This window comes from Diceros bicornis, chromosome 34 (genome assembly GCF_020826845.1).
Source record: "Diceros bicornis minor isolate mBicDic1 chromosome 34, mDicBic1.mat.cur, whole genome shotgun sequence".
Lineage (NCBI taxonomy): Eukaryota > Metazoa > Chordata > Mammalia > Perissodactyla > Rhinocerotidae > Diceros > Diceros bicornis.
Window position 1 is genome coordinate 23159532 of NC_080773.1, and position 14853 is coordinate 23174384.

Genomic DNA, 14853 nt, shown 5'->3' on the forward strand with positions numbered 1-14853 from the left:
GGAGAAGTGGTGCATCGGTGCATGCCTGGGATCTGAACCCGGGCTGCCAGTACCAGAGCGCGCGCACTTAACCGCTAAGCCACGGGGCTGGCCCCAGGAGAACAGATTCTTATTGAACTTATGGAAACAACTATATTGCCAAGAATATAAGAATACTCACTTGTCAAGAGTTTTCAAATTATAGAGAGATCAGATAGGGAGAAAAAGATAAATGCTTCATTTAATTCTGTTTACAAATTGTTATAAGTCATAGTTCCTTAAGAGAAAAAGAGGAAAAGTTTTCCTTAAATATGGAAAAATAAAACATTGAAAAAATCAGCAATGGGGCCAGCCTGGTGGCATAGCAGTTAAGCTCACATGCTCTGCTTCAGCAGCCTGGGGCTTCACAGGTTCAGATCCTCGGTGCCAGACTGACGCACTGCTTGTCAAGCGATGCTGTGGCAGCGCCCCATGTAAAATAGAGGAAGATGGGCATGGATGTTAGCACAGGGCCAATCTTCCTCGGCAAAAAGAGGAGGATTGGGATTGGATGTTAGCTCAGGGCTAATGTTCCTCACACACACACACACACACAAAATCAGCAATATTTCAAAAAAAAAGTCATAAAAATTATAATCATCCTTATTAATTTATTGTCTCCTGATATCAACTCTTGATTTTCTGTTAGCAGTTTTTTTTTATTGAGATCAAAATAGTTTATAACATTGTGAAATTTCAGTTGTGTATTATTATTTGTCAGTCACCATATAAATATGCCCCTTTACCCCTTATGCCCACCTCCTAACCCCCTTTCCTTTTGGTAACCACTAATCAGTTCCCTTTGTCGATGGGTTAGTTTATCTTCCACATATGAGTGAAATCATATGGTGTTTGTCTTTCTCTGGCTTATTTCATGTAATATAATACCCTCAAGGTCCATCCATGTTGTTGTGAATGGGACAATTTTGTCTTTTTTATGGCTGAGTAGTATTCTGTTGCATATATATACCATATCTTCTTTATCCTTTCATCAGTTGATGGGCACTTGGGTTGCTTCCACATCTTGGCTATTGTGAATCATGCTGCAATGAACATAGGGGTGCATAAGTCTTTTGGAATTATTGATTTCAAGCTCTTTGGATAAATACCCAGTAGTGGGATTACTGGATCATGGGGTATTTCTATTTTTAATTTTTTGAGAAATCTCCATACTGTTTTCCATAATGTCTGCACAGTTTGCATTCCTACCAGCAGTATCTGAGAGTTCCCTTTTCTCCACATCCTCTCCAACATTTGTTGTTTTTTGACTTGGTGATTATAGGCTTTCTGACGGCTGTAAGGTGATATCTCATTGTTGTTTTGATTTGCATCTCCCTAATAATTAGTGATGTTGAACATCTTTTCATATGCCTGTTGTCCATCTGTATATCTTCTTTGGAATAACTTCTGTTCATATCCTCTGGCCATTTTTTGATCAGGTTGTTTGTTTTATATTGTTGAGTTGAAGGAGTATTTTTTTTTAATATTTTGGAGATGAACTCTTTGTAGGATAGGTGATTTGCAAATATTTTCTCCCAGTTGGGGGGTTGTCTTTTCGTTTTGTTCATGGTTTCCTTTGCTTTGCAGAAGCTCTTTAGTCTGATATAGTCCCATTTGTTAACTTTTTATTTTGTTTCCCTTAACAGGTCAGACGTTATTTGAAAAGATGCTGCTAAGATCAATGTCAAATAATGTACTGCCTATATATTCTCCTAGGAGTTTTATAGTTTCAGGTCTTACATTCAAGTCTTTAATCCATTTTCAGTTAATTTTTGTGTATGATGCAAGATAATGGTTGACTTTCATTCTTTTGCATGTGGCTGTCCAGTTTTCCCAACACCAGTTATTGAAGAGACTTTCCTTTCCCCACTGTATGTTATTAGCTCCTTTGTCAAAGATTAGCTGTCCGTATATGTGTGGTTTCATTTCTGGGCTTTCAATTCTGTTCTATTGATCCGTGTGTCTGTTTTTGTGCCAATACTATGCTGTTTTGATTATGATAGCTTTGTAGTATATTTTGAAGTCAGGGATTGTGATGCCTCCAGCTTAGTTCTTTTTCTCAGGATTGCTTTCGCTATTCATGGTTTTTTGTTGTTCCATGTAAATTATGGATTCTTTGTTGAATTTCCGTGAAGAATGTCGTTGGGATTCTGATTGGGATTGTGTTGAATCTGCAGATTGCTTTAGGTAGTATGGACATTTTAGCTATGTTGATTCTTCCAACCCATGAGCATGGAATATTTTTCCATTTCTTTGTGTCTTCTTCAATTTCGTTCGATAATGTCTCATAGTTTTCAGTGTATAGGTCTTTCACCTCTTGGGTTAAGTTTATTCCTAAATACTTTATTCTTTTTGTTGTGATTGTAAATGGGATTGTATTGTTGAGTTCTCTTTCTGCTAGTCCATTGTTAGTGTATAGAAATGTAACTGATTTTTGTAAGTTGATTTTGTACCCTACAACTTTGCTGTAGTTGTTGATTATTTGAAATAGTTTTTGGATGGATTCTTTGGTGTTTTCTATATATAGGGTCATGTCATCTGCAAACAGCGAGAGTTTCACTTCTTCATTTCCAATTTGGATTCCTTTTATTTCTTTTTCTTGCCTAATTGCTCTGGCCCAAACCTTCAGTACTATGTTGAATAAGAGTGGCAAGAGTGGGCAGCCCTGTCTTTTTTCTGTTCTCAGTGGGATGGCTTTCAGTTTTTCACCATTAAGAATGATGTTGGCTGTGGGCTTGTTGTATATGGCCTTTATTATGTTGAGGTACTTTCCTTCTATACCAATTTTATTGAGAGTTTTTATCATAAATGGATGTTTGATCTTGTCAGATGCTTTCTCTGCATCTATTGAGATGATCATGTGGTTCTTATTCTTCGTTTTATTAATGTCGTGTATCACATTGATTGATTTGTGGATGTTGAACCATCCCTGCGTCCCTGGTATAAATCTCACTTGATCATGGTGTGTGATCTTTTCAATGAATTGCTGTATTCAGTTTGCCCATATTTTCCTAAGGATTTTTGCATCTATCTTCATTAGCAATATTGGCCTGTAATTTTCTTTTTTTGTGTTGTCCTTGTCTGGTGTTGGTATCAGGGTAATTTTGACCTCATAGAACGAGTTAGGAAGCATTCCATCTTCTTTGATTTTTTGGAATAGTTTGAGAAGGATAGGTATTAAATATTCTTTGAATGTTTGGTAAAATTCTCCAGAGAAGCCATCTGGTCCTGGACCTCTATTTTTTTGGAGGTCTTTGATTACTGTACCAATATCTTGACTTGTTTTTGGTCTATTCAGATTCTCTATTTCTTCTTGATTCAGTTTTGGGAGGTTGTTTGAGTCTAAGAATTTATCCAGTTCTTCTAGGTTATCCAATTTGTTGGTGTATAGTTTTTCATAGTATTCTCTTATAATCCTTTGTATTTCTGCAGAATCTGTTATAATTTCTTCTCTTTCATTTCTAATTTCATTTATTTGAGGCTTCTTTATTTTTCTTCTTGGTGAGTGTGGCTAAGGGTATGTCAATTTTATCTACTCAAAGAACCAGCTCTTGTTTTCATTAATCCTTCCTACTGTTTTTTTAGTTTCTATTTCATTTATTTCTGTTCTGATTTTTATTATTTCCCTCCTTCTGCTGATTTTGGGGCTTATTTGTTCTTTTTATTCTAGTTCCGTTAGGCACAGTTTAAGGTTACTTATTTGAGGTTTTTCTTGTTTTTTGACATGGGCCTGTATTGCTATGAATTTCCCTCTTATGACCGCTTTTGCTGTATCCCATAGGAGTTGGTATGTTGTATTTTCATTTTTGTTTTTATTCAAGTATTTTTTAATTTCTCCTTTGATTTCTTCATTGATCCAATGGTTATTCCGTAGCATGTTGTTTAGTCTACATGTATTTCTGACATGCTCAGCTTTTTTCTTGTAGTTGATTTCTAGTTTCATAGCACTGTGGTCAGAAAAGATGCTTGGGATGATTTCAATCTTCTTAAATTTATTGAGATTTGCCTTGTTTCCCAACGTATGGTCTATCTTTGAGAATGTTCCATGTGCACTTGAGAAGAATGTGTATTCTGCTGTTTTTGGATGGAATGCTCTGTATATAGCTATTAAGTCCATCTGATCAAGTGTTTCATTTAAGTCTACTATTTCCTTGTTGACTTTTTGTCTGGATGATCTATCCATTGATGTAAGTGGTGTGTTGAGGTCCCCTACTATTATTGTGTTGCTGCTAATTTCTCCCTTGAGGTCTGCTAATAGTTGCTTTATGTATTTTGGTGCCCCTGTGTTCAGTACATATATATTAATAATTGTTACATCCTCTTGGTGGAATGTACCTTTTATCATTATATACTGCCCCTCTTTGTCTCTTATTGTCTTTTTTAACTTGAAGTCTGTTTTGTCTGATATAAGCATGGCAACACCTGCTTTTTTTTTTTTTTGCCATTAGCTTGGAGTATCGTCTTCCATCCCTTCACTCTGAGCCTATGTTTGTCTTTAGAGCTGATATGTGTTTCCTGGAAGCAGCATATAGTTGGATCTTGTTTTTTAATCCATCCTGCTACTCTGTTTCTTTTGATTGGAGAATTCAATCCATTTATATTTAGAGTGATTATTGGTATACGAGGGCTTAATACTGCCATTTTATCTCTTGTTTTCTGGTTGATCTATGTTTCCATTGTTTCTCTTCCTTTGTATTTCTGACTGTCGTTTCATTTTGGTGGTTTTCTGAAGAGCATTTCTCAGTTTTCTCTCTTTTTGTGAATTGTGGCTTTGCTCTGATTTTTTGTTTAGTGGTTACTGTGATTTTTGTATAAAAGATCTCGTAGATGAAATAGTCCATTTTCTCATAGCCTCTTATCTGCATTAACCTAAGCAGGTTGTATCCCTTACCTCTTACCCTTCTGAGTTATTGTTATTACAAGTTATTCTGTTTTTAATGCTGTGAGTTTGTGACTAAGTTGAAGGGTTTATAGTTACTTTTGATTCTTTCCTTCCCTTTATCTTTATGTTATAACTAAGTATTTGTTTCCCTGTTCTGATAGAGAGCTGCAGTTTTCTGATTTTGTCTGTCTAATTATCTCCTTGCTCAATGCTTTGTAGGCCTTTGCCTTTTTGTTTGTGGTGTGAGCATGTCTTTAATTATTTCTTGTAGAGGAGGTCTAGTGGCAATGAACTCCCTCAGCTTTTGTTTATCTGGGAAAGCTTTTATTTCTCCATTGTATCTGAAGGAAAGTTTCACTGGATAGAGTACTCTTGGGTGAAAGTTTTTTCTTTCAGTATTTTGAATATATCATTCAATTCTCTCCTAGCCTGTAGAGTTTCTGCTGAGAAATCTGCTGAAAGCCTGATAGGGGTTCCTTTGTAGGTTATTTTCTTCTGCTCTGCTGCCCTTAATATTTTTCTTTGTCATTAACTTTTGCCAGTTTTACTATTATATGCTTTGGGGAAAGTCTTTTAGCATTGATGTAATTAGGTGTTCTATTGGCTTCGTGTATTTGTACATCCAGTTCCTTCCCCAGGTTTGGGAAGTTCTCAGCTATTATTTCTTTGAATGAGCTCTCTGCTTCTTTCTCCCACTCTTCTCCCTCTGGAATACCTATAATCCTTATGTTGCATTTCCTAACTCAGTCAGATATTTCTCGAAGAATTCTTTCCTTTTTAAAAAAATATTATTTCTGTCCTCTCCTCCACCTGTAGCATTTCTATATTTTTATTCTCTAAATCACTAATTCATTCCTCCATAACACTGGCTCTATTCTTTAAGGATTCTGTATTATTTTTTTATTTCATCGATTATGTTTTTCATATCTGGAATTTCTGCTTGATTTTTTTTTATAGTTTAAATCTCTTGGGTGAAGAGGTCCATTTTATTCCTGAGCTCACTGAGCTGTTTTTCTGTGTTCTCTTGTATCTTCTTGAGTTTCTGTATGACAGCCATTTTGAATTATCTGTCATCTAGATTGTAAATTTCCATGCCTTCAGGGTTGGTTTCTGGAGAATTGTCATTTTCCTTCTGGTCTGAATTGTTGCTGTGATTTCTAATGATGTTCAATGAACTAATCTTTTGTCGGGGCATTTGTGGTAGTATTAGGTCACAGATTCCACCTGTTAGTGCCAGGGGGAGCAGAGCAGAGTTTCTGGTCCCACCCTGACTGCTGGAAGTTGGGTTGGTACTGTGGGTGCTTGCACCAGCCTGGACAGTGTTCAGGCACTTGTGTGGACTGTGCTTGTTGGGCAGGGCTTCCTCGTGTGGGACTGAGCTAGAGCCACTCCTTGGGGTTGCAGGGGCACAATGGGCTCCCTCCCTCACCTGGAAAGTGATCACGAATGGGTTAAGGGTGGCCACCACCTCTTCCTGCAGTCTCCCCGGGGTGCACTCCCTTCGTCAGGGCTCAGCAGTACTATGTGCACTGGCAAGGGCCTGGCAATGCTTGCCCCAGTGCATTTAGTTCTTTTTTTTTTTTTTAAATTTTTTGTTTATTGCTAGTGCATTTAGTTCTGCCACAGACTCTACTTGCAGTCCCCAAGGCTGCTATGCTTGGTAGGTGGAGCTTCTCATGTGGACGCAGCGAGGGCCAGTCCTTGGGGCCACAGAGGCACAGTGGGCTCCCTCCCTCACCAGGAGAGCAGTCACAAGTGTGCTAAGGGTTACTGCTGTCTCTTCCCACAGTTGCCCAGAGGCACTTTCTGTTCCCAGTTGCAGGGCACTCTCACCAGGCTGGAAAGTGATCCTGTGTGTGCACAGGGCTGTGGGAGGCAGTAGGGAGTGCTCACCACTTCCCAGGGGGTCAGTCCATCCACCCTCAGATGTATAGCTGTGTGTGTCTCTCAGGCGTCCTGTTGTGTTGTGTAGGCTTCCTCTGTTGGTCAATGAATGTTCATTTACTTGTAGTTTGAAAGGGGGAGAGACAAAGGGAACAGCTCACTGTGCCATATTGCTGACGTCACTCCTGAAGTTTCTAATTGACTAAGTCTTTCCTCTACTTTAGAATGCTTCTCTCTCAGAGAAGTGATGATGGATTCATTTCCCCTTTTTGGAAGCCTCTAGGTGCCAATTAAAATACGCTCCCCATTGTTTTTGAGACGTGCGATATCCTCTTTTTTCTAATTGAGGATGCAAATAAACCAATTTGGAAATATCAAAGGAGCCCCATTGTGGCGAATGTAATCTTAGACCATCTTTAGTGATTTGGACCCAGGTAATAAGGAATTTGCAACCATTTGAATCATAACTTTTGTACATAAAAGCCACAGGAGTGGTGACAGGCAGCTGGCCATTTGCTGTTTCTCTAGAGCAGTCTTTAGAACAAAAGATGCCTATCCTGGATGAAGAAACCTGCCTGTACATCAGCTGCAGCTGAACCTTATGAGGGATTCCCCTCCCTAGAAATTGAGGTATTCCCCTCCTTAAACAGCCTCTAGACCTCTAGCAAAGCATGGGAGGTCAAGGATTGAGAGGACCTTACCTTGATCATCCTCCTGAGGCCTTTGGAAATGTGGAGGAACAGTCAAGAGGCTCTGGGTTGTGATGGCAGGCAGTGTCCAGCTGACCCCCAGGAGGCAATCAGGCAGCCACTTCACATCACATCCTCATCACCAGAAATGTTAACCAAAATGAGCAGCTTTATGAGGCAAAAATAAATTGTAAAGGAAAAAGAGTCTTTATTAAAATGTTTGCAAACTGGGGAAGTACACCTCAACCTGAAAGTTGATAGATGAGCCACTCTCCCCACCCCCATCTTGGTGTGGCTGGTTTTTAAATGCAAAAATTACAGAGTTTGCAAGGCTAAGGATGAGTCCAGTTCTGATTGGTGGCCCTTTCCAGCTATAGTGTATCTTCTGTCCGAGGCTTTCTAAATGTCCTAACCACAGGGAAAAATCACCACATTGTTCTCTGGCCATCTGGCGACAGTCAAGGTTAAAGTGTAATTTTCTGTTTCTGCCCGTAGTTCAGCCTTGAGATGGCCAGGGTAACCATCACATCAACACTGACCTCATTCTTATCTCTTTTTTTGTCACAATAATATAATGGCAGAATTTTTGGGGGTCCAGGATCCAATCCAGGGTTTAATTTACATTTTCTTTTCTTTTTTTTTTTTTAAAGCCAAGAAATATTGTTTTTTTTTTTGAGGAAGATTGGCCCTGAGCTAACATCTGTTGCTAATATTCCTCCTTTTTGCTCCCCAAAGCCCCAGGAGATAGTTGTATGTCAAGGTTGTACATCCTCCTAGTTGCTCTACGTGGGATGCTGCCTCAGCATGGCTTGATGAGCGGTGCCTAGGTCCGCACCCAGGATCCGAACCGGTGAACCCTGGGCTGCCGAAGCAGAGCATGCGAACTTAACCATTATGCCACCGGGCCTGCCCCTTACATGTTCCTTTTACCTGGAATGTAGCCTCAGCTTTTCTTTGTTTTTCATAACAATTTGAAAATTTGAATAGTACTGGCTGATTATTTTGTAGAACATCTCTCAGATAAAGTTTATACAATGTGCACTCATGAATGCATTCAGACCTGGAGTTCATGGTTTAAATATGCCCACATAGAAAAGGGGGAGAGTAGATGTACTGTAGAGAAACCTGACAAATGTTACCTCAGCCAGGTGATCAAAGTCAACATCAACAGTGATCATCACGTGGACAGTAAATTCCCCTGAAATGTAGTGATGATAATGGTGTTTACCTCCATGATCTTCCTCACCAAAACTCATAAGCCCATTCTGATCATGAGAAAAACATCCAGTAGAGGCCCATAGAGGGATTTCTCCAAAATACTTGATCAGTCCTCCTCGAAACTGTCAAGATCATCAAAAAAAAAAGTCTGAGAAACTGTCACAGCCAAGAGAAGCCTAAGGAGAAATGACAACTCAATGTGATGTGGTGTCTGGATGGGATCCTGGACAGAGAAAGGACGTTCAAGAAAATCTAAGGAAATCCTAATAAATATGGACTCTGGGACCTCTCTCTACTATCTTTCAATTTTCCAAAACATCTAAAGCTGTTCTAAAAAATAAAGGTTGTGAAAAATATTTTTCAAATTTGCCCACATTTCTGTGTCCTTGGGCTTGTTATTGAACTCAGAATACCCTAAAATGTTCTTGGAATGACTTCACACTTGCTCAGTATCATCAACCTTGGAACTGACCATCTGTCAGTTACAATATCTACTTTTCTTTATCAGCAGGCACTTCTTCAACAAACTGGGAGAGATTAATAATTGTTTAATATTTACTATAAAAGCTGATCTCCCAGCAGCTGCCTCAACCTCCAACGGAGGCTACAGCTGAAACTAACACCAGGTATGAAAAGCTCACTGTGATGTCAGACATGTACGTGTGGTTTAAAGGGATACTTCTCCCTGCCTTGTCTTTCAAACTTGAACACTTGAGAGAAGTATGGGAGACTTTTGTGTTTAAGGATGAAGATGTCGAGCCGGCCCCGTGGCTTAGTGGTTAAGTGCGTGCGCTCTGCTACTGGCGGCCCGGGGTTCGGATGCCAGCGCGCACCGATGCACCGCTTCTCCGCCCATGCTGAGGCTGCGTCCCACATACAGCAACTAGAAGGATGTGCAACTATGACATACAACTATCTACTGGGGCTTTGGGGAAAAAAAAGAGGAGGAGGATTGGCAATAGATGTTAGCTTAGAGCCAGTCTTCCTCAGCAAAAAAAGAGGAGGATTAGCGTGGATGTTAGCTCAGGGCTGATCTTCCTCCCAAAAATAAAAAAAAATTAAAAAAAGGATGAAGATGTCTTAATACTGACTTACCTGAAATCAGATAAGGAAGCAGGATCAGATACTGGGACAGGCTGAGGCCATGTCCTCTACTTCACTCAGTAGATGAAAGGAGTGCTTTCTACATGCCAGGTAATGCATGATGCTTTGGGGGAATAGACCTGTTCCCCGACACCATTTACAGTGAGAGAAAAGGCTTCAGCCAGGCGGTTACTCAGTAAGATGAGTGTCCAGAGAGGTATCAGGGGAACCCATAGGAGTGAATCCTAAGGCAGAGTCAGGTGTTTGTATGGGCGAATAGAGGATATCCAGTGAAGTCCTAATAGAAGAAATAGGAAAAAGGAGGTAATTATGTGAGATGATGGATGTGTTAATTAGTTTGTGGTCATCATTTCACAATGTATATATAGATCACGTCATCGCATCGTACACCTTAAATAAATTTTTATTTGTCAGTTATGCCTCAATAAAACTGGGGAGGGATTAATAAACACAACTATCACAGCCAAAAAAAAAAAAAAGGAGAAGAAATAGCATCTAAATTGAGAGGAAAGAATGAATGTGAATCTATTTAGTGAAAAGGGATATTTTCAGGTAAATGTAGCAGCATGGACAATGGTTGGGCATTGGAAAAGAGCCTGGAAAATTTAAGGGACTGAAAGGATGAGGATCACGATTCTATGAGGGGAGGGGGGTAGAGGGTCTGCCAACTGGGCAGGGACTGAGGCTGGAGACATTGGAAGTGGCGAGGTGGTGAAAAGCCAAGGGCACTGGGAGCAGGTTGAAGGATTTAAGCAAATAGCCAAAAGGTGGAAGCAACCCAAATGCCCAGTGACGGATGGATAAACAAAATGTACTGTCTACACATGATGGAATATTATTCAGCCTTAAAAAGGAATGGAGTTCTGACACACTCTCCAACATGGGTGAACTGTGAGGACATTATGCTGAGTGAAATAAGCCAGTCACAGAAGGACAAAAATGGCAGGATTCCACTTCTATGAGGTATCTAGGGTAATCAAACTCATTGAAACAGAGAGTAGAATGGTGGTTTCCAGGGACTGGCAGGGACTGGAGGGAGGGGAAAATGGAGAGCTGTTGTTGAATGGGTACAGAGTTTCAGTTTTGCAAGATGGTTGCACAACAATGTGAATATACTTAACACTACTGAACCGTGCACTTGAAAATGGTTGAGAGAGTACATTTATGTTATGTGTATCATAGTTTTTAAAAAGTCAGATTAAAATGAGTGACCATTATTTTTCCTTCTTTCTCCAGGAACACACTGGTTGGTTGAAATTCTCTGCCTGATTTTCTCCAAGGGGGATCCCACGTGGATCCAATCTGTGCCCATTTGGGACCGCTCACCCTGGGTAGAGACTGAGAGTGGCTATAATTCACTGAAGGATAAGGAAGGCCCCCACCTCATCAGCTCCCACCTCCCCAGCCAACTCATCCCCAAGTCTCTCTTCAGTTCCAAAGCCAAGGTCAGTGCTCAATGGTCAAGATGTTTGGCCAATGCTTTCCACCCTCTAATGTGCCCGGGAGTCCCCTGGAGATCTGGGTGAAATGCAGCCTCATCCAGTAGGTCTGGGGTGGGCCTGAGATTCTGCATTGGTGATGCCACAGTCCATTCTTGAGTACAAGGGTGTAGACCCCTCCACAGGTGATATCAGCCAGATGTAAACCAGAGGCCAAGTGAAACAATAATGCCAGAATCTTAGAAAACCATGTTTTAAACCCAACCAGAATTTCTAACTGTTGCATACTAGATAACCCCCCTCTGTTGCTCTAAAAATTAATTAGATAAATGCCTTATGCCACTTAGGTAGAAGCACTTGACATGGAGTTGCCCAGATGGGAAGCAGCCTATTCGTAAATCACTGCCTAAATCCAGGGAGATTGCTCCAGCATCATTGCTGTTTTTTCTACCCACTATGTCTTCCTATGTGTAGCTGTCTATTGAGCTCAGCAGCCACAGGAATCTCTCATGGGGCTGACAGATGATCCCCAGGAGGGACCATGGATATCCAGGGTCTAGCATATCTCAGATCGTTTTTAGAACTATATTTTCCTGGAAGGTGCTCATTGCTTTGTGATTTTTAAAAATGTTTTATGCTTAAAATACATTGTGAAGCTTAGAATAATATTCTCCACTCTTGGAAATTTCATAATGTGTAGCAGCACAATGAAGTGTTTTTTTAAGTTATCACTTCTCAAGCTTATTTATAATACAATTATTTACATGTGCTTATTGGTGTTTGTTGAATCCCTGCATGGGGAAACTGAGGCCTAGAGAGAGTTGGGGCCTAGGATAATGTCACAAAGGAAGTTGGTGCAGAATCAGGGTATAAGTCAGATGTTCAAATGCCAAGTGTTCTTACATGTATGTGTCTGTATGTGTGCACTAGTCTTAAGTATTAACTTGTTGAATCTTTACGTATGTACGCAACTGGGTTAACTCCTTGCAGGACATTTTGTCCTGTCCAAAACCTACATAAGATATTGGTCCATAAGACACTTAGCCCATGCCAAAAGGTCCTGGACATTTGGTCCTGTTCAAAACGTTCATGAGCATAGTTTGTCCACACCAAATGGTCTTGGTCACGATGAAATAACAAAGTCCTTTTGGTGTGTGAACCCAATGTCTTCATGTATATTTGACAGGAGCAAATATGACCAAATACCAAGTACCAATGTATCCACAGACACTTTGCATATGACCAAATATCAAGGACCTTTTGTCGTGAACCCAATGTTTTATGGACGTTGTAGACAGGACAAAATATCAAGGATATTTTGGCATGGACCAAATACCTTATGGACACTTTGCACAGACCAAATATCTGCTAATCAGGTAACTACCTTCCAGATCCAGTTTTAGAACATTTCCACTCCCCTAGGAAATTCCTTCCTGTGCCTCCCCAGTCAACGCCCACCTGTAGAGGTGACCACTCCCCTGACTTCTAACTCTATAGATTAGGTTTGCTTGTTCTTGTACTTTATATAAATAGACATATCATAAGAATGTCTGCTGTGTATCTATGAATATAGCAGTTTGTTAATCCATTCTCCCAGTAGTAATCTTTAAACTATAGTACAGAAATATACTACCACTCACCTTTTAAAACCTTCTTGTTGCTTCCCATTGTGAGTAGACTGTGATATCCAAGAGGGAAAGGACAATGCTCTCCTCTTCCTTTGTTGTACTCTTAGTACTATCCCAGTGAATTGTTCATAGGAACCTAAAAAATATATTTGGTTAATGAATGCAACAACTAATTTATTAAAAGAATTCATTGATATTTAATAAGCATTTTCTAGGAATTGGTTTTTTCACCATTTTTATGAAGATCAAGAAGGATGGGAAATGACTATATTGATTTTTTATCATCTCATTTTTCTCTTATGGTGATTTGTCTCATCAGAAATCCCAGAGATAGTCTTGTGCCTGGTTATTTTTTCTATAGGATTTTGAATTTTATTAAGAAACCAGAGTCACTGGAACACTTTTTTGAATGGTTCATCCAAGGAAATGGTGAGTGAACACAAAATATGGAAGCTGGGGGATTGTCAGAGGCCTTTATCAGAACTCATCTTACACCCAACCTGAGATCTCTACATCTCACCATCCTGGGGGTATAAGGCTCCATCACCATTGAAACCCAAATTGTCAAAGTCCACATTCTCTCCTGCAGAGCAGCATAACCCCAGCCAGCCTTTCAGCTTGCCCCATCATAAACCATCCTAGCTATGTTCTGAGTCTCCAGGCCTGTCTACCACAGAGCAATGGTAATCTTCTCTACTCTCCTAATTTGTGGCTTTCAGAAAGTCAGCTTTTCATTGGCTTTCTGGACAACACAATCCTGACTTCCCACCCTTTTTTAGATACATGTTTCTAAAACTCCCTTAATCCTCTTGTCCTATCTGTCTCAAAAATGTATGCATTACCCTAGGATCTCTATACTTTTTTTTTTGGTGAGGAAGATTGTCCCTGAGCTAACATCTGTACCAATCTTTCTCTATTTCGTATGTGGGATGCCTCCACAGCGTGGCTGATGAATGGAGTAGGTCTGTGCCAGGGATCAGAACCTGAGAACCTGGCTGCTGAAGTGGAGCACAAGGAACTTTAACCACTCAGCCACGGGCTAGCCCTTACACTTTTTTTTTATTGAGGTCATAATAGTTTATAACACTGTGAAATTTTAGTTGTACATTATTATTTGTCAGTCACAATATAAATGCGTCCCTTCACTCTTGTGCCCACCCCCTAACGTCTTTCCCCCTGGTAACCACCAAACAGTTGTTTCTGTCCGTGTGTTAGTTTATCTTCCACGTGTGAGTGAAATTGTATGGTGTTTGTCTTTCTCTGTCTGGCTTATTTTGCTTAACATCATACCCTCAAGGTCCCCTCATATTGTTGCGAATGGGAAGATTTTGTCTTTTTTTATGGCTGAGTGGTATTCCATTGTATACATACACCACATCTTCTTTATCCAATCATCAGTTGATGGACACTTGGGTTGCTTCCACATCTTGGCTATAGTGAACAATACTGCAATGAATATAGGGGTGCAGAAGTCTCTTTGGATTGTTGATTTCAAGTTCTTTGGATAAATACGCAGTAGTGGGACAGCTGAGTCATATGGTATTTCTATTTTTAATTTTTTGAGGACTCTCCATACTCTTTTCCATAGAGGCTGTACCAGTTTGCATTCCCACCAGCAGTGAATGAGGGTTCCATTTTCTCCACAACTTCTCCAACATTTGTTATTTTTTGTCTTGGTGAGTATAGCCATTCTAACAGGTGTAAGTTAGTGTAGTTTAGATTTGCGTTTCCCTGATGATTAGTGACGTTGAACAACTTTTCATGTGCCTATTGGCCATCTGTATATCTTTGGAAAAATGTCTGTTCACATCCTCTGCCCATTTTTTGATCAAGTTGTTTGTTTTTTTTGTTGTTCAGTTGTGTGAGTTCTTTATATATTATGGAGATTACTCCCTTGTTGGATATATGATTTGCAAATATCTTCTCCCAGCTGGTGGATTGTCTTTTCATTTTGATCCTGGTTTCCTTTGCCTTGCAGAAGCTCTTTAGTC

At 39.9% G+C, this 14853-nt stretch overlaps 1 protein-coding gene across 1 annotated transcript; it reads left to right on the forward strand.

The window, feature by feature from the left end:
- The first annotated feature begins 9336 nt into the window (after positions 1-9336).
- LOC131397629 (sulfotransferase 2A1-like) lies at positions 9337-13299 on the forward strand. Its single transcript, XM_058530720.1, has 4 exons — positions 9337-9466; positions 10029-10034; positions 11032-11239; positions 13164-13299. The coding sequence occupies exons 1-4, from the start codon at positions 9337-9339 to the stop codon at positions 13297-13299; spliced, it is 480 nt and encodes a 159-aa protein (XP_058386703.1).
- Positions 13300-14853: the final 1554 nt, after the last annotated feature.

Excerpts from the sequence above, each read along its gene's own strand:
- LOC131397629 (XM_058530720.1), top strand. The coding sequence starts at position 9,337 with ATGTCAGACATGTACGTGTGGTTTAAAGGGATACTTCTCCCTGCCTTG. Across the intron at positions 11,240-13,163 it reads CTCTTCAGTTCCAAAGCCAA|GGTGATTTGTCTCATCAGAA; the intron begins GGTCAGTGCTCA and ends TTTTTCTCTTAT.